The sequence below is a fragment of the Balaenoptera ricei genome, chromosome 19 (genome assembly GCF_028023285.1).
Source record: "Balaenoptera ricei isolate mBalRic1 chromosome 19, mBalRic1.hap2, whole genome shotgun sequence".
Taxonomy (NCBI): domain Eukaryota; kingdom Metazoa; phylum Chordata; class Mammalia; order Artiodactyla; family Balaenopteridae; genus Balaenoptera; species Balaenoptera ricei.
Window position 1 is genome coordinate 8137229 of NC_082657.1, and position 25315 is coordinate 8162543.

Sequence of the window (25315 nt, forward strand, 5' to 3'; positions counted from 1 at the left end):
CGAACCTGACCCTGTCTACACCCTCTCACCACACATTTCCTCTCTGGAGGGAAGCCCTCAGAATCCACCCTGGCCACCACCATCTGCCACAGCTGCGGCTCCAGGACCTCCGAGACCACACCGTCTGCTTCCCCTCGGACCCAGAGAGGCAAACTGCCCAGATGAAGTCGCTGGATGCCCCAGGAGGTGGCCGGGGGGACTGGGGTGGCCTCCTTGGCCTCAGCCCCGTTATCTTTGGGATCGAAGAATGCCCTCCCGCGCCCACCGTGGAGGGTGGCGGGCAGGGGCGCGCAGGCTCAGGGCTCGGGGGCTCTCCCCCAGCAATCCCTGAGCAGGTCCACGTGGAATAAGGCTGCCCCCGTGAGCAGGCGCGCGGCGAAGAGGTGGCGGCAGGGCAGACGCCGGGCGGCGTGGATGGAGCAGCTGCAGCGTGTCAGGGCCCCGTCCAGGAAGAAGTCCGAGGTGCCGTCCTTCAGGGCAAAGCCAGCTCCTGTCCAATGGAACCCGCGGGTCCCGTGCTGCCGGGCGAAGGCCAGCTCCTCGGCCACCAGCTCTGCCAGCTCTGGCCCGCAGGCCGCTCGGAACTTGGCCAGGGGTTCCCAGTCTACCTCCTCCTCCTCCGAGGGGCAGCAAGGCCTCTTTGATGCCCTTGGGCCTTCTCCTCCACTTCCTTCCTGCGTGCTCTCTCCGGCCGCCAGGTACGTCCTCCTTGTCACTGCCCACTCTGGGTCACCCTCCAACACAGTCCCCACGGGAGTGCTGCACGTGCCTCCATTCCCCAGCCCTAGACGGCCCCCTGCTGTGTCCCCACACTCCATCCCCTGCCCTCCTCTGCTCTTGGGGCCCCCAGCCTGGGCTCCCCCTCCATCTCCATTCTCCAGGCCTGTCACCCTCGTGTCCCCCAGCTGGACCAGAACTACATCCTCCAGGTCCCTTCTTCTTTTGACACCCAACCTCACTGCTCGCTCTTCTCTAGCCTCTGGCCCTCTCTGCCTCCCATCTCCCCACTGGGGCCCCCTTAGGTCTCCGTTCTCGGGGACCAATTCCAGGGGCTTCTCCACATGGACCCTCCTCCAGTTTCTGACCTCCAGCCCCCTTTCCTTCTCTGCTTCCAAATGCGGCCCCTTCCAGTCTCTGGTTTTCAGCCCACTTACCCTCTCATCGTGCAACAGGGCCCCCCTCCAGGAGCTCCCGTCAAGACTGCAGGCCCTCTCATAATCAAACAGGGTCCCCCTCCCATCTGGGGTCTCCAGCAGCCTAATCCTTCCATCCTCCAGCTGGGCCAGCCTCCAGGTATACTCTTCCAATCCCCTCAACCTCTGGCCCTCCACCTGGGCGCCCCTCCAGATATAATCTTCCAGTCCCCAGTCTTTCTCACCCTCCAACGGGCCCCCCCTCCAGTCTCTGATCGCGGGCCCTCTCAAGTGCTCGTTCTCCAACTGGGACCCTCTCCAGACACTCCCCTCTAGCCCTCTCACCTTCTGGTTCTCCAAGTGGACCCCTCTCCAGTCTCGGATTTGCAACCCTCTCCCCTTCTCACTTTCTACCTGAGCCCCTTCCCGGTCTCTGGTCTCCAGCCCTCTGGCCCACTCCTTCTCTAACTGGGCTTCTCTCCGAAAACTTCCTTCCTTCCGCGCCCCGCCCCAGTTTCCGGTTTCCAGGCCCTTCACCCTCTCGTTCTCCACCTGGGCTCCCCTCCCCAGCTCACCCTCCAGCCAAGGGCCCCCATCGTCGGAGACATCCGGCGCCGCCTCCCCAGCCGCGTCGGCCCACTGCATGGCCACCAGGTCGCGCAGGCACTGCGCCACGCTGCGCGAGGGGCTCAGGCGGCGCAGCAGGCGCCGGCGGTGGCCGCGCACCAGGGCGCACGCGTCCAGGTCGCGGGCCGCCTCGAAGGCGCGGAAACGCACCCACATGTCCCGGCGCGGCGCCCAGTTGCGCTCGAAGTAATCGACGAAGGCGGCCGGGCCGTGGGCGCGCAGCTCGGCCAGCGCCTCGGCGTAGGCGGCGGGCGACAACGCGCCCGCCAGGCGACACAGGCGCGGCCACAGGCCCGGGTCCTCGCGGCCGGCGCCGCCCAGCTCCTGCGCCTTGCTGAAGAGCGTCTCCAGGCCCTGCGCCCGGCAGATCTGCACGCGCGCGCCCGGCAGCAGCTGGCGCACGGCGGGCAGCTGTGCCGCCACCTCGGGCCCGGCCGTGAGACAGCGCACACGGCCCTTGACGTCGGGCGCGCTCTGCAGCAGCGAGGCCAGCGCGAAGCGCAGCAGGCTCGGAGTGCCGGGCCGCGCCACGCAGCAGGCGGCCTGGCGCGCGCGGCCCGCGCCGTCCACGCACAGCACCGCCAGCAGATCCAGCGCGCCCTGCAGTCCCGGCAGCCGGTCCACCAGGAGCATGCGCGGGAAGCGCCGCAGCATCGCCCGGGTGCGCGACGTCAGGAAGAACACGGTCTCCACCACCGCCTGGTCCTCCACGAACACCAGCTTCACCTGCGGGCGGGGGCGGAGAGGCGGGGAAAGAGGTCAGGAGGTGCCCGGGGTCGCCCCGCCCACGATTTCCCCCCCTGGGGAAACGGGACTCCGTTCATTCATTCTTTCATACGTGCGTGCATTTTTGACCAGCAGGAGGCAGTGCCGGGGAATGATTAAAAACGCGGATTCCGGATTGCCTGGGTTTCCGATGCCGGCACCACCATCTAAGAGCTGTGTGGTTTTGCCCACTAGACAGCCTCTCTGAGCCTCAGTTCCCCCTACTAGGAACTGGGTATTCCTTCCTTCCTGCGGTCAGAGGCACTCTAGGGCAGGTGGTTCTCCAAGTATAGGTTCTGCAGCAGCTGCGTCAGCAGCAGCTGCGTCAGCATCGCCTGCTGGGACCTTGACAGAAACGCACATATTCTCAGGCCCACCGCAGCCCTGCTGAGTCAGAAATTCCCGGGGAGGGGCCCGGCAATCTGCTTTGACAAGCCCTCCCGGGGATTCCCACGCACGCTCAAGTTTGAGAGCCACAGGTCTAGAAGTAAAGCGCACAGACTGTGGAACCAGATTGCTTGGGTTTGAGTTCCGGCCTCACCAACGCTTTTAACTACGGGACTTGAGCTCTCTGTGCCTCAGCTTCCTGCTTAACCTCTTCGTTTCCCAATTTCCCCTTCTGGGAACTGAAGAGTCATTCTTTCATGCATGGAGGCCTGGGCTGAGACCCTGGAGGCCCCATTTCCTGGCTGTGTGGCTTCCCGCAACTTCCCTGACCTCTATCTCATTTGCAAAATGATGATGATGAGGGTGTGATTGGACGGATGAAATGAATTAAAGCATTTAGAACACTGCCTGGCACAAATAATATTACTATTATTCAACAATACTCACCCAACAAATAGTAAGTGCTCTTGAAGTGTTCCTTATTACCATAATTATCACCCCTGCTTAAAGACCACGTGCTCGTAAAGGTCTTCTCTGACCATCCCATCTAAGCGGACACCACAACTCTCTCTGGATGCTTCTGGCCATGGCACTTACCACCCTGAAGCACGTTACATCGTTATTTGCTGCTTTGCTTATTGCCTGTTTGCCCTCCCTAAGATGTAAGCCCCACAAGGATATTGCTTCATTTAACTTTTGCATCCCTTGATGCTTTGAATGGCTCCTGGCCTGAGCCACAGCTCAATACATCCCGAATGAGTGAGTGAATGAATGTGTGAATGTGCGGTGGTATCCACTGGCCATGTCTCTGGAGTGGAAGTTCAGGGAATCCTGGCTTTGAATCCTAGTTCTGAATCCTGGTTTTGTCTCTTCCTAGCTGTGAGACCTCCGGCAAGTCACTTCCCCTGGCATTTTTTTTTTGGCTGTGCTGAGCTGGCTTGTGGGATCTTAGTTCCCCAACCAGGGATCAAACCCGGGCCCCTGGCAGTTGAAGCATGGAGTCCTAGCCACTGGACCGCTAGGGAATTCCCTCCTCTGGCATTTTAGCTTCAGTTTCCTTTTATGCAAAATGGGAATATATGTCTATTTGACGCTTGTGGTGAGGCTAAATAGAGATTATCCGTGTCCAAAGCTTGGAATGGTGCCTGGCATGTATCAAATCCCAGCTATCGTTACCATCTTACTTGAGTTCTCAGCAGCATTCAGTACAGTGACCCTGTCCCCTTTCTGGAACGTAGGTCTCTTTTGGCTTCTGTCACCCTGAAAAACTCCTGGCTTTCCTCCTTCCTCCCAGCCATCTCCTCTGCAGTCTCCTTTGCTTGCCCCTCCTCCTCTGCTCCCTCTAAATGTTGCTGTGCTGCAGGGCTCGTCCAGGCCCTCTCCTCTCCTCTCTCGTGTCTCTAGGCTCAGCCAAGGTGATCTCATCCAGTTACATGGCCTTTAGCATCTCTAAGCTGATAACTCCCAGTTCTGTATCTCCAGGCTCCAGACCCACCTACTTACCTGTCTCTGCAGCAACATGGACCCTTAGACAGCTCACGTGTCCCTTGAGACTGATGGCCCAAAGGCACCCTTGATTCTCACTCCCCACCAACCTGCCCCTCCTTGGTCGGCTGCCTCTTCCGCAATGGCTCCACCATCCACTTTATAGCTCAGGCCCCAGCACTCAGGGCTGATTCTTGGCTCCGCTGCATGCAATCCATCCCCAAATCCTAGCAGCGACCTTCAGAATCTGACCCCTTCTCCCCACCCCCATGGCCACTGGTCAGAGCCATCACCACCTGTCACCTGGATTACTGTAGCCACTTCTGCCTGGGCTCCCTGTCTCTCCCTGTCCCCCACACGGCTGCTGGGGGGCATTTCCAAGACTCTGACCAGATCAACCCCTCCCCTCCTTAAAAACCTTTCCCAGAATTTCCCATCACCCTTCAAGTCAAATCCAGAGTTCAGGCCACAGCTGTGCACTGGGCGATCAGGCCCTGGGACCTCATCTCTGTCCCTCTCGTCTGCCTTGGCCTCAGCCGCTCTGGCCTCATTATTTTTGCACAAAAGCCACTTAATGGGGTAGGGAGATTAGCAGCGATGAGCTAGGGTCCCCTATACCAGGCAGACGGCTAGACTGTTTCAGCCAGGCCCTGCAGAGCTGGCCTACAGCTGCAGAACCAGGATTGGAATACAGTTTAAACACAGATCTCTCCACAAACCATTCTGCCATAATCTGACCTCGTCCTATGAAACCCGTTAAAATGCAATGCACAGTTCTCCACTTTCAAGACCAAAAAAAAAAACAAAAACAAAAAACAAAACCCAAAAAGCCAACAACAACAACAAAACAATTCTATTTAAAAAAAAAAAAAAGTCTAGTGGAGTCCAAAAAGAGCAAGAAAATTGCTTTCCTCACCCTAAAATTATACATTCAGCATCTTAAATAGAAGAGGCATTCAATAAATTTTATGGAAAAGCCTAGTCAGCTTACCATTGAATTGGTTACAATACCACTATCATTTTTTTTCAACCATCATTAATTTTTACACCTACTATTACTTTATCATTTAATTTATCTTAGCAGATGTTTCCATCTAGGACAGTTCTGTCCAATACAGTAGCCATTTACATTTAAATTAAGATTTAAAAAGATATAAAAATTCACTCGCTCAGTCACACTGGTCATATTTCACTGCTCAATAGCCACGTGAGGCTAGTGTCTACTCTATGGGGCAGTGCAGATAGAGGACATTTCCATCACCACAGAAAGTTCTATTCGACGGTGCTGGTCTAGAAACTAACGTAAAGATAAAAGTCATCAGATGTTAACTAGACTTACTGGGGTGATCATTTCACAATATATACAAATATCAAATCATTATGTTGTACACCTGAAGCTAATAGAATGCTATAGGTCAATTACATCTCCAAAAAAAAAAAAAGGATAAACAACAAGGTCCTACTGTACAGCATAGGAAATTATGTTCAACATCCTGTGATAAACCATAATGGAAAAGAATATAAAAAAGAATGTATATGTATGTATAACAGAATCACTGTGCTGTACAGCAGAAATTAACACAACATTGTAAATCAACTACACTTCAATTTAAAAAAAAAGAAAATTTTAATAGGCATAATGGGTTAAAAAAAAAAAACCTTACATGTTTCTATAGTATTAGGTAAGTTCTTACCTTTTTCTCCTTGGGAAAAGGAATAAGAGAAAAGTTAAAACAGCAAAACTTATTTGCCTTGAGACTTTTCTGGAGCTGGCCAGCACTTGCCTAATTAGAAGCTGACTTTCATTCTTAAAGAGAAAACTTAGATTTCTGATCTTGAGTTTTCTTTCTAGAGGGCACATAAGCTTTTCTTGCACAGCCGTTTGTTCATTAAACGGCATTTACTAAGCACCTACTGTGTGCTTGACACCGTGTTAGCCTTGAGGAGAGAGAAGAGACTGAATGAGGCAGGTCCAAGCCCTGCCCTGTTGGACTGGCCAAGTCTCCATGAACAATAACACAACTAGTGTTGCTTTCAGCCGAGAGGCCCAATGACTGGATAGTTAAGGGTTCCTGGACCCTGGAGCCAAACCGTAGGGATCCAAATCCAGGTTCTTCCTCTTACTAACTGCGTGGATTTATGCATCAGCTGTGTGACTTAGGGAAAGTGTCTGAACTTCTCTGTGCCTGAGCTGTTCCCATCCGCAAAGGTGGGGAGTGTGACTGCATTGGCCTTATAAAGTTGCTGTGAGGATTAAATGGGTTAATCTGCATGAAGCTTGGAGATCAGTGCCTGGCACGAGGTCAGTGTGTACTGAGTGATAGCTGTTATTATTATTATTATCATCATCTGAGTGTGGAGGACATGCTAAAGAGAAAGGCTAATGGGGCAGAGGTTGGTGTGTGGTTGCTTGTGGGATCTTAGTTCCCCCACCAGGCATCAAACCCAGGCCCACGGGGCAGTGAAAGCGCCGAGTCTTAACCACTGGACCGCCAGGGAATTCCCAGTGTGGGGTCCTCTGATTGAGCGAGGATGATTGCTGAGAGGGGACCATTATTTTCCTTATATTGCAGATAGGGAAACTGAGGCTGAGAGATTCCAGGTTTGCAGTAAAGGATTAACTCAGCAGGTCTGGGTTGTCCAAACCCCACATCTTCCAAAGAAAGGTCTGGCTCTTTCCTGACTCCTAGGAGACAGCCTCTAAGTCCTTGGAATGTCCTGCCCGATAGAGTGTCTTTGTTCACTTGGGGGGCTTGGGCCACTCTAAATAGTCTCTTGTTAACAACTGGTTTATAGTGGGGGCCTCGGGCTTGACCTCCAGTGGGGCTGGAGACTGAGGTCAGCCACCCAGGCAGTCATATCTACATGACCAAACCCCCAAAAAAACCCTGGACTCGAGGCTCGGGTGAGCTTCCCTGGTGGGCAATACTCCGTGCGTGTTGTCACACATTGTTGCCGAGAGGAATAAGCACTGTCCTTATACCTCCACTGGGAGAGACCACTGGTCTCTCCTGGACTCCACCCCATGCGCCCCTTTGCTGATTGTACTCTGTATCCTTTCACTGTAATAAACTGTAACCGTGAGTATAATGGCTTTGCTGAGTTCTGTGAGTCCCCGTTGAACCTGAGGGTGGTCTTAGGGTCCCTGACTACACCAGGGAAGTGACTTGTTCCAGATCATGGTGCTAACAAGCAGCAGGGCTGGGATTCAAGTCCAGGTCATACAGGATGGTGGTGGGGGGAAAAAACAAGGTGTGGACGGAGATGTGTGGGTGACACTGGAGGGCTGTGGTGACGTGTGATGAAGGTGGGAGGGGGATACATAAATGAATGAATTTCTCTACCAAATATTTACTGAGCAAATCAGACATGCCAAGTGCTGCTCAAGCACTGAGGAGGGCCAATAAGACACCTCTGAGCGGGAAGAGAGAGCCTGCAAACCAAAGATGAATAAATAGGAACAGGAGATTTCACGTGTGTAAAGTGCTGGGGAGAACTAACCCCCCAGTTCCAAGGCATTAACTCTTTCAACCTCCACAACAATCCTGCACAACAGGTCCTGTTATTACTATCCCCATTTTTCAGATGGGGAAACTGAGGCACAGAGAGGTTCAGTTGCTTGCCTGGGGTCACACGGGTAGTAAACGGCAGAGCTGGGATTTGAATCCAGGCAGTTTGGGCCCAGGGCCTGTGCAACTGACCACCAGACTCTTCACAAAAGTGATCGCACGGGCCTGACACACAGGGTTGAGGCACAGAGTGGATGGCGGGGCACAAGTGGGGATGGAGCAGCCCAGGGAGGAGCAGACTGGAGGATGGGAATGATCGTGGGTACCGTCTTAGACACACAAATCGGTGGCACAGGGATGCATTAACCATAGACCAGATTCCACAAACGTGGACATCAGAAACCATGCCACGCAACACTCCCTACCCACACCTCTTCCTATATTCAGGCACACAGCCTCCTTTTTCATGTGAACAGAATAATACTATTCTCTAGACTGCTCCCCCGCAAAAAATGAGGGAATAAAAATAATAGCTAAATAGCTAAACCATATAGAGCTTCCTACTTTCCGGGCACTGTTCCTTACACACACACACACACACACACACACACCCTCACATAACAACCCTAACAACTATGAGGTAGTGTCTATTATTATCCCCATTCTATAGATGAACAAACCAAGGTCTGGAGAAGTTACATAACTTGTTCACAACTTACTGGATGTTCCCCAGCCAGGAAATGGCACAGCTAGAATGTATATAAAGTTTTTAGTGTATATCTGTACAAATAAAATCAAGTTTTAGCTGTTACTGTATCACCCCCAAAGTGGCTGGTCTGATATAAAAATAGGCTATTGGACACAGAGAAGATTCCCTTGGGGAGCCAGGAAGAGGCAGAAAGGCTGAGACTGAGCCACGAGAGGCCAGGGTAACTACAGAGCAGGGGAAACACAAGCCCCAGATTCAGATAGGGCTCTGGGAGACCCTCAGTGAAACAGCTCTATAAGCCTGTGGTTGTCTTTTTCCCTGTGCCAAGTAATGGTGGGTTTCTCCTGTCCAGGGCACTTGGCAGGACTGCATCTCTCTGCCCCCCTGCAGTTCGCCACGGTCACGTGACTTGCTTTGGCCAATGAGCAAGAAATAAAGTTCAGTGAGGTAAGCCACTGAGATTCCAGGGCTGGTTGTTACTAAGGCAAAACCCAGGCCATCCTGACTGTCACGTCTTAGGACACTCATCGCTCATCCCGAATTTTTCTTTTCTAGAGAGAAACAGATCAGTGTGGCACATTGGGACTATTGTCTATTTTTTACCTTCTCTTTTAAAATGAATTATTCAAATGTGCCAAAATGCACAAGGTCCCAAAGTCAAATAATATAACGCTATCCAGCACTGGGTCCTCTTCCTACTTCTATTTTCTAACCACTCTGTTGCCATTCGCTATTCTTATGTCCATCCACATCTCTTGCTGTTCTTCCAGATTTTCTTTATGTGAATACAAGCAAGCCACCTTTATATTCTTATTTGCTCCATTTTATACATACAACATACCATGTACATTGTTTTGCTCCTTGCTTTTTTTTTTTTTTTTTTGTAACTGAGAAATCTGTTCAGATCAGTTCCTAGAATTGTTCTCACTCTTGTTTAAAGCTACATAGTATTCCAGTTATGTAACCATTACCCATGGGTGGGGTTTGGTTGTTTCCAATCTTTTACTTCCACGAACCCCAATGATTAACCTTGCTTGGAAATCATTCGGCATCTGTGCAACTACATCTGCAGGATAAATTCCCAGCAGTGGGAGAGGGAGTGGTCAAAGGGTGAGTGACTTGATCGTTTTGACAGATATTGACAAAGAGTCCTCTGTTGAGATTGTACCAGCGGACCAGTTAGTATTCTTAAAAGTAGCACACTCAAAAAAAAAAAAAAAAAAAAAAAAAAAAAAAAAAGTAGCACACTCAGAACAACTTTCACCTTTCTCAGAAGGCAAAGCGTACACGTGAGAGAGGGCTGCAACGTTTCTGTGCAAGATCCATCTTCACCCAGAAAGCCAGCTTGCTTGCTGGTTACTCTGAAGCCTGCCACAAAGGAGATGGGTTTAGATACCTCAGCCCATCATCACGGCCTCAGGGCAGATTATAAAAGGTCTTAACACCTCCTTGGTTGAAGCGGCTACTCAGTCTTGCCCACAAACGGCGGTTGTGGCTTTGGGGTACACTCTTCTTGTCTGACCCCCTCCCAAGACCAAGTGAACGACCTCAACGCAGGGGGTCCCCGGCATTCAGCTTCTCAAATATAATCGCTCCTTCAGGAAACTGCTGGAAGCAGAGAGAATAATATCCAGAACTCTTTTGCTATATCTTATAAGTGAAAAAAGCCAGGCGAAACTTCCGTGTAAAGGTGACAGACTGAACACATCCTGCTAATTTCACTCCTTCCTGACCTTCAAGTACCTCTAGAGAAAAGGGATTTTTTTTTTTTAAGTTATAGAGGCATTAGGAAAGGAGACAACAGGACCCAAACTTCAGAAGTTGGAAAGCAGATGGACAAGCTGACCGCCGCTCCCCCCAACAAGAAAAAAAAACAAAAGCAACCCCCCCAAAAAACCCCATCAGTTGGGACCAATAGCAGAGCCCTCAAAAGAAACTGGCAAACTCCGGCTTTGTGGGGAGGTTAAAACAAAGGGTATGAGGGCTGTTTTAGAAGCAGTTAGACCTGTTAAGCTCATGCTTTTTCTCACCCCCAAGTGGCTGGAGATTTATTCTGTGGAGGCGGTAAAACAGAGAGGGTTGCTGGCCACGGGGACATCGGGCCCATCTGCTGGCGGGGCAGCGGGGAGTGGTAGTTCGGTGCATCTTGCTGGCGGAGGGCCAGCTCCCCAGCCCTCTTCCCCAACATGGCTCCCAGAAGCTGGCAGCCTGGCCTTTACCTGCCAGCCAGCCAAGTGGTTGGAGTTTTCTCAGGGGGATTTGACCGGCCCCAGAGGAAGAACAAAAGATGCTAACATCTGGCACGCCCCAGTATACAAAGCAAGATGCAGAAAAGTGGGTATAACGTGCTACCTTGCTGGGGGAGGGGACAAGGGGAAATAAGGTTAAAAATAAAGACATGCAAATGTATCTGTGTATACAGCTGTGCCGTTCCATCCAGAAGCCACTAGCCACATGGGACTGTCGAAATTTCCATTAATTAAGTTAAATTAATAATTCAGGGGACTTCCCTGGCGGCCCAGTGGTTAGGACTCTGTGCTTCCACTGCAGGGGGCGTGGGTTCAATCCCTGGTTGGGGAACTAAGATCCTACATGCCGTCCATTGCAGCCAAAAAAAAAAAAAAAAAAAAAAAAATTAAGAATTCAGTTCCTCAGTCATACTGGCCATATTTCAAGTACTCAATAGCCACACGAGCTACCCTACTGGACAGCGCAGACACACATCATTTCCAGCATCACAGAAAGTTTCACTGGACAGCACTGGGCCATAGAACAGAAAGATATATAAAAGATGGATAAGCCACTGATACTCCAGCGGCCTCTGAGGAGGGGACCTGAGGGGCAGGAGGTGACAAGGGTACTTTTCACTACATACCCTTTTGTACCTTTTGAATTTAGGACCAGGTGAATGTCTTACATACCCAAAAAGCCAATTTAAATTTTTTAAAAAAGGAATAACCCTTTCACTTGGTCTGTCTCTTGGTTTTCTAGAACGTCTTCATTTCTTTTAAAAATATTAAGGTGGGCCAACATATGACTCTGCAATCCCACTCCTGGGCATATATCCTAAGAAAACTCTAATTTAAAAAGATACATGCACCCCGATGTTCATAGCAGCACTATTCACAATAGCCAAGATGTGGAAGCAACCTAAATGTCCATCGACAGAGGAATGGATGAAGAAGATGTGGTATGTATATGCAATGGAATGCTACTCAGCCAAAAAAAAGAATGAAATAATGCCATTTGCAGCAACATGGATGGACCAAGAGATTATCATACAAAGTGAAGTAAGCCAGACAGAGAAAGACAAATACCATATGATACTTATATGTGGAATCTTAAAAAAAATGATGCAAATGAACTTATATACAAAACAGAAATAGACCCACCGACATAGAAAACAAACTTATGGTTACCAAAGGGGAAAGGCAGGGGGAGGGATAAATTAGGAGGTTGGGATTAACATATACACACTACTATATATAAAATAGATAACCAACAAGGACCTACTGTATAGCACGGGGAACTATACTCAACATTTTGTAATAACCTATAAAGGAAAAGAATCTGAAAAAGAATAGATATGTTTATATGTATAACTGAATCACTTTGCTGTACACCTGAAACTAACACAATATTGTAAATCAACTATAATGCAATTAAAAAAAATTAAGGTGGGGCAAATCACAGATCCAGGAGCTAAACTTGGTTTAGGCTAGATTTCATGACAGCGTCCAAACTGGGCGTTAAAAGGATGATCCCTTGACATTGAAGGCTTTCCATTGTGAATATGCTGCTTCTTGCAGGGGCGACCCTACATAGGGTGTTTCCAGGGTAGAGCTAGAACTGACCGGGAGGGGCCCGAACCTCATTTCCAAACTGGGGAATAGCAGAGTGGTGAAGAGCATGGCCTTGGATCCAGACTGTGTGGGTCTGAAGTCCAGCTCTGTGGTTAAGTAGCTGTGTGACCTTGGGCCAGTTACTTGCCCTCTCTGTGCCTCAGTTTCCTTATTTGTAAAGTGAAGATGAGAATGGTGGATTCCTTTCTCATAGTGTGCTAGTGGGATTTAAATGGATTACAATTTATAAAGCACTTAGGGTAGTGCCCAGCACATAGTAAGTGCCTGATGAACGTTTCCTAAATTATTATCAATACTATGTGTGGATAGAGGGCTGGGTTTCTGTTGGTGGCTTGAAAGAGGGCTGGTTACTGGGCATGAGATGGAGATGGGGGAGTGCTCTGGACTTGGTTCTGGAGAGTGGGTTCACACCTCATCTCTACCCTGAGTTGGGACCTCTTCCATGCATGAGAGAAAAGCACAGCCTGAAGGAGAAACCAATTTTCTTTCTTTCCTTCCCTTCCTTCCTCCCTCCCTCCCTCCCCTCCTTCCTTCTTTCCTTCCTTCCTTCCTTCCTTCCTTCCTTCCTTCTTCCCTTCCCTCCAAGTCCACCCTGGCCCTGAAGTTGGATCAAAGCAGCAGAAAGATTCCTCATGGAGGAGCATTATTCTCACCGTTCCTCCAGCACATGAATCTCGCTCCAGCCTCTGAGCCTTCGCACTGGCTGTTCTTTCTGCCTGGAACTCACTTCCTTCTGAAGACAGAATGGGGGATCCCTTCCCTCCAGTCTGTCTCCTTTGCTTCACCATCATGTCCTCACTGAGGCCTTCCCTGACCACTCACATTAAAATAGCACCCTTACAATTGTCCACGCCCTCGCCCTCTTCTTCTTTACCATTCTCCTCCCCAATCCATCGTATTATGTCATGTAGCACCCTCCCTACTAAGACGTGATCTGGGTGGTGGGCACAGGGGTGTTTTTAACTTTGTGAACACTCACCAAACTCTATACTTATCATTTGTGCATGTTCTATGTGTGTCGTTTCAGTTAAAAAAAAAATTTTTTTTTTTAAATAGCACTTTCCATCACTCTGGATCCTCTTCCTCCTAGCCCCAACCCTAATGACCTGATATCATATTTGGATGCATCTGTCTATGATTGGTTTCTCCCCCGACAACTGCAAGGTTGTAGTAGCCAATCGCTGCAAGTGGCTATTTACATTTCAATTCGTGAAAATGAAATACCATTTAAAAATTCTGTTCCTCAGTCCTACTGGCCGCAGGGCAAGCGCCCAATAACCACATGTGGCTTCGGGACTACCATACTGGACAGCGCGGAATCACAAGGCATTCGCATCACCGCAGAAAGTTCTAGTGGAGGGCGCTGCCTTACGGGATGAGTTCTCTGAGGGTAGGGACGGGGCCATATCTTGCGGGCGGCCGCCCCCGACCACCACCCCATGCCTCGATAAATCTTGAATGAATACGAGAAGGAATGAATGAAAGGCGTGAATGGATGAGTGGGCGGATGGATGAATGAATGAACGGCCCGCGAGTCTTGGGCGTGGCTCTCCCCCGCCGCGCCCCGCCCCCCGCCCCGCCTCTCCCGAGACCCCACCTTGGCCTCGGGGTCGGTGCGGAAGAGCCCCTCGAGCACGTGCAGGGCGTCCAGGACGCCGTGGTCGCGGCCCTTGCAGTAGGAGAGCAGGCGGTGCACGTCGGCCGGGGCCACGAACTGCTTGGAGATCTTGTTGGTGGTGCGCACGGGAAGGCAGGCGTTGGCCAGCAGGTGGCCCGGGCGGAAGTAGTAGGCGAACTCGAGCGGGCAGGCCGGGTGTGAGTGGGTCAGCTGGCACTCTGTCACCACGAGGCGGTCCCGCAGCGGGCTCAGCTTGACGATGATGAAGGCCGGGCAGCCGGGCTGGGGGGACCTGCGGGAGGAACGACCACCGCCGCCAGTCACATCACCCTGCCGCCTGCCCTCTTCTGCCTTCTCTCTCCTCTCTCCTTTATTCTTATTATGATTTTGTAACATTAAGAATTGTTTCAAGGAGGGGAAGGGACTCATTAGGAGTTTGGGATTAAAATATACACAGTACCATATATAAAATAGATAACCAACAAGGAACTATACTCAATATCTTGTAATAACCTATCATGGAAAAGAATCCAAAAAAAAGAATACATATATAACTGAATCACTTTACTGCACACCTGAAACTAACACAACATTGTAAATCAATTATATTTCAATAAAAATTTTTAAAAAGTTGTTTCAAGCGTAGAGAAGAGTAGAGGGCCTTAAGAATATGCCAGCTCTGTGACCTTGGGCAGGTCCCTTCAGGTCTCTGGGCCTCAGTTTCCTCTTAAAAGGGAGCAATAAACATCATACCTTTCTCATAGGGTTGTTGTGAGGATTAAAAGAATTTATACCTGGAAAGCACTGAAAAACATTGTCTGGAACATGGGGGAGCGCTGTACGTTTGCTAGAATTCTGCACCCACCACCCCCAGCTCTATTAAAAGTGAATGCATAGTTTATTATACTTACCTCAATCAACTTTAAGAAATAAAACATTTCATATACTCCTGTAACTGCTTTTGATTTAGTGATAACAACATTGCAAGCTGAGGTCTTCTGTGAACCCTGTCCCAACAAAGTCCCCTCCCTCCTTCTGACCCCAGAGGTAGCCACTACCCAAATTAGGTATTGAGCATTCCCACATATGTTTTAATGTATCTATAAACACATGCCACGGAGCAACTAAGCCCGTGTACCACAACTACCGAGCCTGCGCTCTAGAGCCCGCAAACCACAACTACTGAAGCCTGCGCACCTAGAGCCCGTGCTCCGCAACAAGAGAAGCCACCTCAATGAGAAGCCCGCGCACCGCAACGAAGCGTAGCTCCCGCTCACTACAACTAGAGAAAGCCTGTGCGCAGCAACGAAGACCTAATGCACCCCAAAATAAATAAATAAATAATTTTTTTAAAACACACGTTTAAAAAAAAAAACAGTGGAAGGTATGTTACCAGGTTTTAAAACTTTGTACACATGAAAAGGGGCTCAAACTCATTAGGCATCAAGGGAACACATATCAAAACCCTAGGGTGGTATATATACACAATGGACTATTACTCAGCCATAAAAAAGAATGAAATAATGCCATTTGCAGCAACACGGATGGACCTAGAGATGACCATACTAAGTGAAGTAAGTCAGACAGAGAAAGACAAATATCATATGATATTGCTTATATGTGGAATCTAAAAAAATGATACAAATGAACTTATTCATGAAACAGAAATAGACTCACAGACATAAAAAACAAACTTATGGTTACCAAAGGCAAAAGGGGGGAGAGGGATAAATTAGGAGTTTGGGATTAAAATATACATGCTACTATACATAAAATAGATAACCAACAAGGACCTACTGTGTAGCTCAGGGAACTATACTCAATATCTTGTGATAACCTATAATGGAAAAGAATCTGAAAAAGAATATATATATATATATATATATATATATATATATATATATATGTAACTGAATCATTTTGCTGCACACCTGAAACTAACACAACATTATAAATCAAGTATATTTCATTAAAAAAAAAAACCCTAGGGAGAGGCCACTTTACACCAGCAGATAAAAGAGATTGATAACATCAACTGTTGGTGAGGACGTGGAGCAACTGGAACTCTCAGATGTCGTTGATGGGAGTGTGAAATGGTACAGTCACTTTTGAAAAACTGAGTGGCAGTATCTACTGAAGTTGAGCATGTGCCACCTCTGTGAATAGCATTTCCACTCAAGATAAATGCCTGCAGATGAGCACCGAAAGATGTGTACTAGAATGTTCATAATGGCACCATTCATATTAGCCAAATACTTGAAACAACCCAAACACAGAATAGAATAGGAAAACAAGTTGTGATATATTCCTAAAAATAACATACTAATCAACAATAAGAATCAGCAAACCATTACTCTTCCCCCAAACATGGATGATCTCACAAACCTGCTGGATGAAAGAAGACTGACAGAAAAGAAAACCCACCACATGGTTGTAGTTTATAGAAAGTTCAACAACAGGCAAAGCTAACCTCTGCTGGCCAAAGATTGGACAGTGGTTACCCTGAGTGGTTATGGGGGGCATGGTGGAGGGGGGTTTTTGGCATCGGATGTATTCTGCCTCTTGTACTGGGTGCTGGTTACATGTGCATTTTACTTGGGGAAAATTCATCAAGTTGTACATGCAGGATGTGTGCACTTTTCTGAATGTGTTACACTTTTTTTAAAAGTATACTTGGGGGACTTCCCAGGTGGTTCAGTGGTTAAGATTCCGTGCTCCTAAAGCAGGGGGCCTGGGTTTGACCCCTGGTCAGGGAACTAGATCCCGCATGCCGCAACTAAGACCCGGCGCAGCCAAATAAATAAATAAATATTAAAAAATAAATAAGTAGAAGTTTACTTGGGAAATTCTTGTTTTCCAGCATGATGTCGGGCGGAATGACAGCCCCCCCAAGGATATTCACATCCTAGTCGCAGGAGCTGGGCAATGTTACTGTACATGGCAAATGGACTTTGCAGACATGATTAAATTCAGATCTTGAGATGAGGAGAAGATACTGGGCCCAAGGTAATCACAAGGGTCCTTATAAGGGGAAGAGGGAAGCAGAAACATCAGAGTCAGAGAAGGATTGAAAGATGCTACGCTCTTGGCTTTAAAAGTGGAGGAAGAGGGCTTCTCTGGTGGCGCAGTGGTTGAGAATCTGCCTGCCAGTGCAGGGGACACGGGTTCGAGCCCTGGTCTGGGAAGATCCCACATGCCGCAGAGCAACTAAGCCCGTGAGCCACAATTACTGAGCCTGCGCGTCTGGAGCCTGTGCTACGCAACAAGAGAGGCCACGACAGTGAGAGGCCCGCGCACCGTGATGAAGAGTGGCCCCCACTTGCCACAACTAGAGAAAGCCCTCGCACAGAAACAAAGACCCAACACAGCCATAAATAAATAAATAAATTAATTAATTAAAAAAAAAAAAGTGGAGGAAGAGGCTGCAAACCAAGGAAAGTGGGTGGCCTCTAGAAGCTGGAAAAGGCAGCAAAACGGATTCTCCCCTCAAGCTTCTAGAAGAAATGCAGTCCTGCAGACACCTTGATTTAGCCCAGTGAGACCCGTGTTGGACTTCTGACCTTCAGAGGTGTTAGGTCACGCATTTGTATTATTTTAAGCTGCTACATTTGTAGTTATTTGTTACAGCAGCAACAGGAAACAAATATAAGCATCCCACTCAATATATCCTTTTGTAGCTTGCTTTTTCATTCCTCAGCGCTTCACGACTTTTATGTTTCATTACTTGCTGCCTAATATTCCACTCTGCAACTCTGCCAACTGTTATGTCATCTCCAGTTCTCCCTTCCTACAAACAACACTTGAGCGAACACTCTCTTATACATCTCTTTGTGTGTGAGCAAGAGTGTGTCCCGGACAGCGGTTTTCAAACTGAAGGGCATGGCCCATCACCTAACATCAATTTAGGGAGTGACATCCAGTATGGTAGAAAATGAAAGAGCGCCGCAACTACTGAGCCCACGCGCCACAAACAGAGAGAAGCCCGCGCACTGCAACTAAAAATCCTGCGTGCCACAACTAAGACCTGCAACCAAGACCCAATGCAGCCAAATAAATAAATAAATATTTAAAAAACAAAACAAAACAAAAAAAAGAGAATAGGGGAAAAGAAAATCAGAGTATATTTCCCTGATAATATTTAAATTGACATCTGCTGTCTGAAAGCGGGTCCATGTTTCTCCAAGGGGAGGTGAGATCAGCATTTTTGGTAGATTTCATGTTTATAGAGCAGGGGTCAGCCAACTTGTTCTGCCAAGGGCCAGACGGTAGATATGTCCTGTTGCTATACTGCAGACACAGCCATGGGTGATATGTAAACGAATGGGTGTGGCTGTGTGTCAATAAATCTTCATTTACAAAGATGAGCTGCAGGTTGCATTTGGCCCAAGGGCTCCTAGTTTGCCAACCCTTGTAACATAGACCATCTGGGGCCTGGCATATAGTTAAGAAGCCTGGCTCTCAGGGGGTAAATGCCAGTAGCACACCCCGCCCCCAAAATGCTCCTACCTTCTTTCTAAACAGTCCCTGAGGAGGGGGACCCTGCTTAGGATCCACCCTGAGAACCTCCAGTCTAAATACTTAGGAATTGTCTTTGTTAAATCAGAAGGGGATCCTTGACACACCCCTTCTCTCCTCTATGCACGAAGTAAAACCCTGGAGCCGGACAGATTTTAAAGATCTACATGAGCATTTGAGACTTTTTGCCTAGCTTAAAGTAACAAAAATAATGCAAATTCAGAAAAATCGAAAGTGTAAAATCATTCTAAATAAAATACAAATGTGGAGCCACCATGATGGTATCAGATGCAACTCAAACAAATTTCCAACACACAGCCATTTCTGATCTACCAAAATGGCAAGTTCATGGGGTTCTACCCAGTACATTTGTCTAGAAAAATTCACGGGCTTTTGGGAAACTCTCTGGTTTGACCTCTTTGGGCCTGGGTGTTTCAGCCCCTAGAACAAACCCCCACTCAGGGGAGGTTACCTCTCCTGGGAAGCCGTGCATCTTACCAGAGAATGGCATGTCCCCTCTGCGGGTTCCCAGTATGCCACACAATGGTCTACGGCAGCCTCAACAGGCCATTTCTCTCCATCTATCTGGGGGAATAATACCACCACTCCCTGTAACTGTAAACTCCACATGGGCAGGAATTTTAGTCTGTTTTGTTTACTGCTGTATCCTCAGCACCTAGAACAGCTCCTGGCCCCTGGGAGGTGCTCAGTTCAGTAAACAAATGATGAGTGAATGACTGTATCCCCCTTTCTGAAACCCAGGTACCCAGGCACACCACTCATCACTCGTCCCACCAAAACCACCCATCACAAGTCCTGCCTTTTAAACTCTCCAAATCATCCACTTTTTTCACATTTCCATTGCAACCAACTTACTGTATGTTCTTTCCCTCTTCACAAAACATCCTTCTTCCTTCCCTTCATCTAGTTAATTCCTACTCATCCTTCACAACTCAGAGCCCACGTCACTCCTCCAGGAAGCCTTCCCTGACCATCCCCAGGCAGATTCCATCACATATTGGGGTGATGATTTGATTGATGCCCATCTGCAATGAATGCTCCCCACTGAATGTGGAGCACTCCCCCTGAAATCCCAGCATCTAAAACATACACACCCTGCACATAGTAGGTGCTCAAAACGACGCTCTTGGATGAATGAACAAACACATGGTACCAAGGACCAAAATGTCCTTAGGGTGTCGGCACATTCAACTCTCATATTAACGATTCATGATTGAAATAAAGAGAGAGGAGAGGGAGGGCGAGAGGGAGAGGGAGATAGAATGGTAATTAAAAACATGGGTTTTGTGGTCAAACTGTGTGGGTCCAAATCCTGGTTTTCCTTCTTAGCAGCTGTGTTATCTTGGGAAAGTCCTTTAACCTCTCTGTGCCTCAGTTTTCTGGAAATTGGGGCTAATAATAATGCTGACCTTGCAGGGTTGTTGAGAGGATTCAATAAGAGGATTAAATTATGTATATGGCTAGAAAAGGGGCTGGCGCCTGGTAAACAGTTAAAAAAGTCGCTGCTATGTTCAAACATCTTTTTTTCTTCTAAAAGTACCATTGCTAGGACTTCCCTGGTGGCCTAGTGGTGAGGATTCCGGGCTTTCACTGCCGCGGCCTGGGTTCAATCTCTGGTCCGGGAAGATTCCGCAAGCCACACGGTGCAGCCAAAACGATTTAAAAAGTACCATTGCTTTGTTTTGCACTCCACTTGTCCATTTCTTCTGGATCTTTCAGGTTCTCAAGATCTTTGTGTTTCCAAAGGCTGGTGTGTGTTGGGAAAGGTTGGCAATCCTGTTCTAGCAAGGGAAGTGCCGTGAGAGGCTGGGGAAGAGTGGGAGAGCGCTGGAGCTGGAGGGGGGAAGGGGCAGGGACGGTGATTTCGAGGTCACTGCGCAACCTCCAGGAAAGGCGGAAGGAGTGGCCGGAAAGATGGCCCTTCTGTTTGTTCCCTGGACCATAGCCCCGGCTACCTCCCTGGCCTCTGGTTTCTCTCCTCCAGTCCATCCCCCATGAGACCCCAGAGGGTCTTCCTACCCCCAGAGCTGACCCTGCTCACAGCCCTCCCAGGGGTCCCCAGTGCCCTAGGATAAAGTCCCAGCCCTTGGACTCAGCCCCGCAGGTCTGGGCCTGACACCGTTCCAGCCACATCTCCTGCCTTTCCTAATATACTATTTCTCCAGACTCTGTCCTCGGTCCCTGGGCTGTGACACTGGTCAGGCCCTGCCTGAGCAGCTAGAGGGACGGAGGGGCTCAGAAGTGATGGGCTCCACGCCACCAGCCACCAGCTCACAACCACCTCCACTCCCAGGCTCCCCATCCAGGGACCATCCCACTGTCGACCCAGCCACCAGGCCCAAGCCCAAGGCACTGTCCTTGCCTCCTTGCTGGCCTGTCACTCCCTCCCATCCCTTCTGCCCCCTGGTTCCCCTCTGATATTTGTAGAGGGACAGTGCCTGCATGTAATATGTGCCATGTGTTTAAGTCAAATACTGTACATACACAAATACATAAACAAAGAAAATCCTTCAAGGCTCCACTTACTGGTCACCTCTTCCAGGAAGCCTTCTAGATCCACCCTGGAAGCTCTCAGTAGAGCAGACCATTCCTCTTTTATCCTCCTCCATCTCCCTCTTCAACATCTTTCTCACTACTTTGGGCCATTTTTTTGGGGGGGGGTGTCTTTGTCTCCTACATTAGATCTTGACCTGCTCAAGGGCAGAGACCTGCTCTCTGGGTTCCACACGCCCCTCGAAGAGCATGCACACAGTAGGGGTTCAGTAAGTGTCTGTTGCTTTGCATTGGGTTCTGTTAACAAGGAGAGATTCCAGACTGGGCCTAAGCTTCCGGCAAGCTCTCGTGTTCTAGGTATCTGGGTGATGATGGGTGTTTGATCCTGTTCTGCTTCCGGATCTCCAAGTCTGTTTCCAGAATAAGCAGTGAGTAAGCTACTGAGAACCATAATTCTCACAATAAATGTTTAATTAACTGTGAGTGAGAATCACTGGTACCGAGTGCTCACCTGGGCTCTCTTCTGAATGACGGGCATGTATGCGCTCATTTAATCTTCACAAAACCTACACGATCAATACTATTACTTCTCGCCTTTTCCCAGGGTGGCAGCTGAGGCCCAGAAAGGGGATGTCACGAGCTCAGTGTCATAGGCTGGGCAGCAGTGGAGCCATGGTGGGCACCCAGGCTGCTGGCTCCCAGGTCTGTGCTCTTGACTCCTGTAACAGCCCTCCTGTAACCAGCCGTCCCGTGTTCCAGGCACTGGGTAAATGCCTTCCTGCTCACTGTAATCTCTTAACAGCACCACGAGGCAGGTACTGCGCTAACCCCCTTTCGGAGATGAGAAAACTGAGGCTTGGAGATGTGAAGTCCGTTGCCCAAAGAGACCCACCCAGGAAGTGGTGGAGCCGGTCTCGAGCAGCCAGCAGGCAGAGCCTGTGTTCTTAAGTGCACCCCTCTGTCCATGGCTCCCACCCAAGGGTCTCCAACTCACACACAGACAGGGGCCAGACAGGCAAAACAAGGATGTAGCAAAGGATGAGGTGGCAGAGAGCAGCGGCGTCTGGGGCAAACCTGAGCGCCAGTGCCCCGTCTAATTGGGGTGGCCATCTGCACATGAGAACAAGGTCTCAGCCTCTTCCCGAGCTTGAAGGGAAGCTGGAAACCCAACATTGTATGCGGAATGTTTAGGGTTTAAAATTGGGGTCAATTAAAACACCCCTGGCCACTTGGGTATGTTTCCTAGCCCTCTTGGATTCCTCAAGCCCTTTGTAGCATTACAGTTGGAGGGAACTATTTGTGAGCTTGTTCATATCATGTCAGTCTTCTGTCCGGTATGAAAGTTCCAGAAGGGCAGGGAATTTGTCTGTCTTGCTAAACTCCCCACTCCCCCAAGTGAAATATCCCTAGTTCCCAGCATGGGACCTGGCCCTGTATTTACTGAATGGATGGATTTTTTTTTTTTCTATTTTTGTCCTGTGGCTTTCTCTGCAGCTCAGCCTCTGATCTCTTTGTAGGTGTCCCAAATCTGGCTCTCACCTGTTTTTCTGGCTGGCTGGTGTCTCTGGCGCCATGTCTCCATGTTTCTGGAATTTTCTTTTTTAATGTCTCTTGGGTGTGTCTATCTCGCTCCCTGCCTCTCCACGGGTCTCTGTTAAATCTCTAAGTGGAGCCCACCCTCTGTATGTGCCTCGGTCCCTCCAGCAAACTGGCTCTGTCTCCGTCTCAGGAAGCTTCCCTCCTTGACCCTCTCGGCTTCTCTTCAAGGTGTATTTAGCGGTTTTAGTTGGCATCTCTCCCCTCCCAGTCTCTGGAGTAAGGGCTCACTGCCTCCCCCTCCCCCGGACCGCCCTTCCCCCCTAGCCCCCAGCAGGACAGGAGGCTCAGCTCACGCACCCCACGGCGGGCCGGCTGGGCGCGCGCACGTCCTTGCACACCAGCCGCACGTAGCTGTACTTGAGCACGTCGATGAGAGTGTAGAGCGGCGGCGCGCTGGCCCAGCGGCAGCGCGCCAGGTGCATGGAGCTCTTGACGAAGAAGAGCGCCAGCCGCTGCTGGCACCACGCGTCGAAGAAGCGGCTGAACTCGGCCCACGAGAAGAAGGCCCTCTCCCGCAGCTCCTGCTCCTCCTGCCCCGTTGCCGTGCCGGGTGGGGGCTCCATCCTGGGGCGCCTGGGTGGGAGGGGTGGGGAGGACACGTGGATATCAGATCCATCCCCTCCCAAGGCGTCCTGCTTCCTCCATTCTCGGCCTGCCTCTTCGGTGCTGATGCCTCTATCCAGGTGGGGCCTGGGGCGGGATACACCCGTTAATCTCTATACATGAACCTCTAGCCCATCTTTGGCCTCCTTCCACCCCCCTGCTTTATTCCTGGGACAGCTGGAACCATCATCCTGATCTCTAACTCTCCAGCTCTGGTCGCCTCCTCCATAAATGTGATCCCTAGGCACAGTTGGGGTCCCTCTCCCAATATATGATTCTTAAACTCAATTGTGGACACCTCCTCCAATGTGTTCCCGGCTTCCAGGTAGGACCTCCTCCCCTTCCAGATGTGCCTCCTACATTTGGCGGTAACCTCTAGTGCCTCCATTCATCTGGAACTCCCCCTTCCATGAGCGTACACAGGGGCTATAACCCACATCCAGCTGTGCCCGCCTCTAAAGATGCTCCATCTCCGGATGTGTCTCAGATACTGGGCAGCTGTTGCCCCTCTCCAACATGTGACCCCTATACGGGTTGCCACATCCAGCTGTACCTCTGCTTCCCAGAGATGCTCCCATATCCAGACTTACTCCCCACATCTAGTATGGCCCCTTCGCGTACAGGTGTGTGCCCCATTCACTTGTGGCCAATTCTCAGAAGTGTCACCAATATTCATCTGTGGTCCCCACCTGCCCAGATGCACCGCCCAGCCCAGCTGTGGCCCCCTCCTCCCATCTTCAGCTATCATCCTCCCCCAGATATGCGTCCTCGTCCTAGACATGGCCCGTCGTCCTTAGATGGGCTTCATCAACACTGATGCTCCCCCACGTCCAGCTGCGCCTCCCTCCTCATTAAGCCCCTCCCAACCGGCTCCAGCCTCCGCAACCCCTCCCAGCCCCGCCTGCCTTGGCACCTCCCATCCCGGCTGTCCCACCCAGCTGTGCCTCTCCCCTCCCCCAGATGTGCACCCTTCCCGCCCCTCCCCACTCACCTACCCGCCCCGGAGCGGCGTCCACATCCCACAATGCCCCGCGCCGAGGCCCGGCCCGGCCCTTGCTCCCGGGATGCCCCGCGCGGCCTCCCGCCTCTCTTCCCGCCGTGCGTCGCGCAGCGGCTTCCACCGAATCTCCCTTTTCCCGCCGGTCGCTCCGCAGACCCCCCAGCTACACCCACTCATCCAGAGCAACAGAAGGCTCGGGGCTGTTTCCCAGCGTGCTCTGCGGGAGGGCTCGCCCCACTTCACCCCCTTTCCTGGCAGTCTCGCGTCCGGGAGACTACAACTCCCAGCGTCCTCCGCGCGGCGGCGGCGCGGACTCGCCCCGGCCCCGCCCCTCGGCTCGGCCCCGCCCCCGCCCGCCGAAGTCTGCGCGCGAAGTCCGTGGCGCGAATTTGAGACTGCAGTGTAGCGCCGAGCGGTTCCGGGTGTGACGCTCAGGACAGCGGCGCGCGGGCTCGGCGCGAGGCAAGTGGAGCCGGCCGTGAGGGTCTTCAGGGTTGGGGAACGGCGCGCGTGTCGTAAACTCGGGGCTCATGCCTTCGCCTGGTCGATCGGCTACAGAGAGCGGACGTAGGGGACGCTGAGGCGACGGGAAGCGCGCTGCGGAGGGGAGAGCGCGGGCAGCAGCCCGCTGGAGGGGGCGGGGCGGCTTCCGCTGGAGGTTCAGGGCCGGGTAGAAGGTAGACGAGGGCCGAAACCCTTGTACGGGACAGGGTCTGAAGAGAGGCCTGGAGGGGCGGGACTACCTGGAAGGGGCGCGGTTATATAGGGATGAGGGGAGGGGAAAGGCTGTCGGTGGGCGGGGCCATCCGGAAGTTGGACGGGCCGGGGGAGGTGGGCCCACCTGGAAGGGGGTGGGGCTAGGGAAAAGTTTAACAGTGGACGCGGCTGGGGGAAAGGTTGAAGGCGAGGGGTCAGCTTTAAGGAGTGAGCCCAGGTAGATGGAGGTGGGGCCAGAGGAAAGTCAGTGGTAAGAGCTAGGCCTAGGCAA

The 25315-nt window shown here is 50.6% G+C and overlaps 2 protein-coding genes across 5 annotated transcripts in view; one reads left to right on the forward strand and one right to left on the reverse strand.

Annotated features, from left to right (window-relative positions):
- ZSWIM9 (zinc finger SWIM-type containing 9) lies at positions 1–24614 on the reverse strand. 4 transcript variants are annotated; one of them, XM_059903692.1, is made up of 4 exons: positions 24323–24614; positions 23022–23297; positions 14076–14388; positions 1–2486 (listed from the first exon to the last, which is right to left on the reverse strand). In XM_059903692.1, the coding sequence occupies exons 1-4, from the start codon at positions 24502–24504 to the stop codon at positions 297–299; spliced, it is 2961 nt and encodes a 986-aa protein (XP_059759675.1). In that variant the 5' UTR covers positions 24505–24614; the 3' UTR covers positions 1–296. The 4 variants fall into 4 exon arrangements, with proteins under 4 accessions (XP_059759675.1, XP_059759672.1, XP_059759674.1 ...); XM_059903689.1 differs by having other exon boundaries at positions 23022–23414; positions 24323–24440; XM_059903691.1 differs by having other exon boundaries at positions 24319–24376.
- The window catches only part of LIG1 (DNA ligase 1), a 39867-nt gene continuing 39008 nt past the window's right edge, over positions 24457–25315 (forward strand). The window contains exon 1 of the mRNA XM_059903694.1: positions 24457–24789. The gene's annotated coding sequence lies outside the window, so the exon portion shown is untranslated. The remainder of the gene's footprint in view (positions 24790–25315) is intronic.

Excerpts from the sequence above, each read along its gene's own strand:
- ZSWIM9 (XM_059903692.1), bottom strand. The coding sequence starts at position 24,504 with ATGAGTGGGTGTAGCTGGGGGGTCTGCGGAGCGACCGGCGGGAAAAGG. Across the intron at positions 14,389-23,021 it reads CCCAGCCGGCCCGCCGTGGG|GTCCCCCCAGCCCGGCTGCC; the intron begins GTGCGTGAGCTG and ends TTCCTCCCGCAG. Across the intron at positions 2,487-14,075 it reads GCACCGACCCCGAGGCCAAG|GTGAAGCTGGTGTTCGTGGA; the intron begins GTGGGGTCTCGG and ends CCCCGCCCGCAG.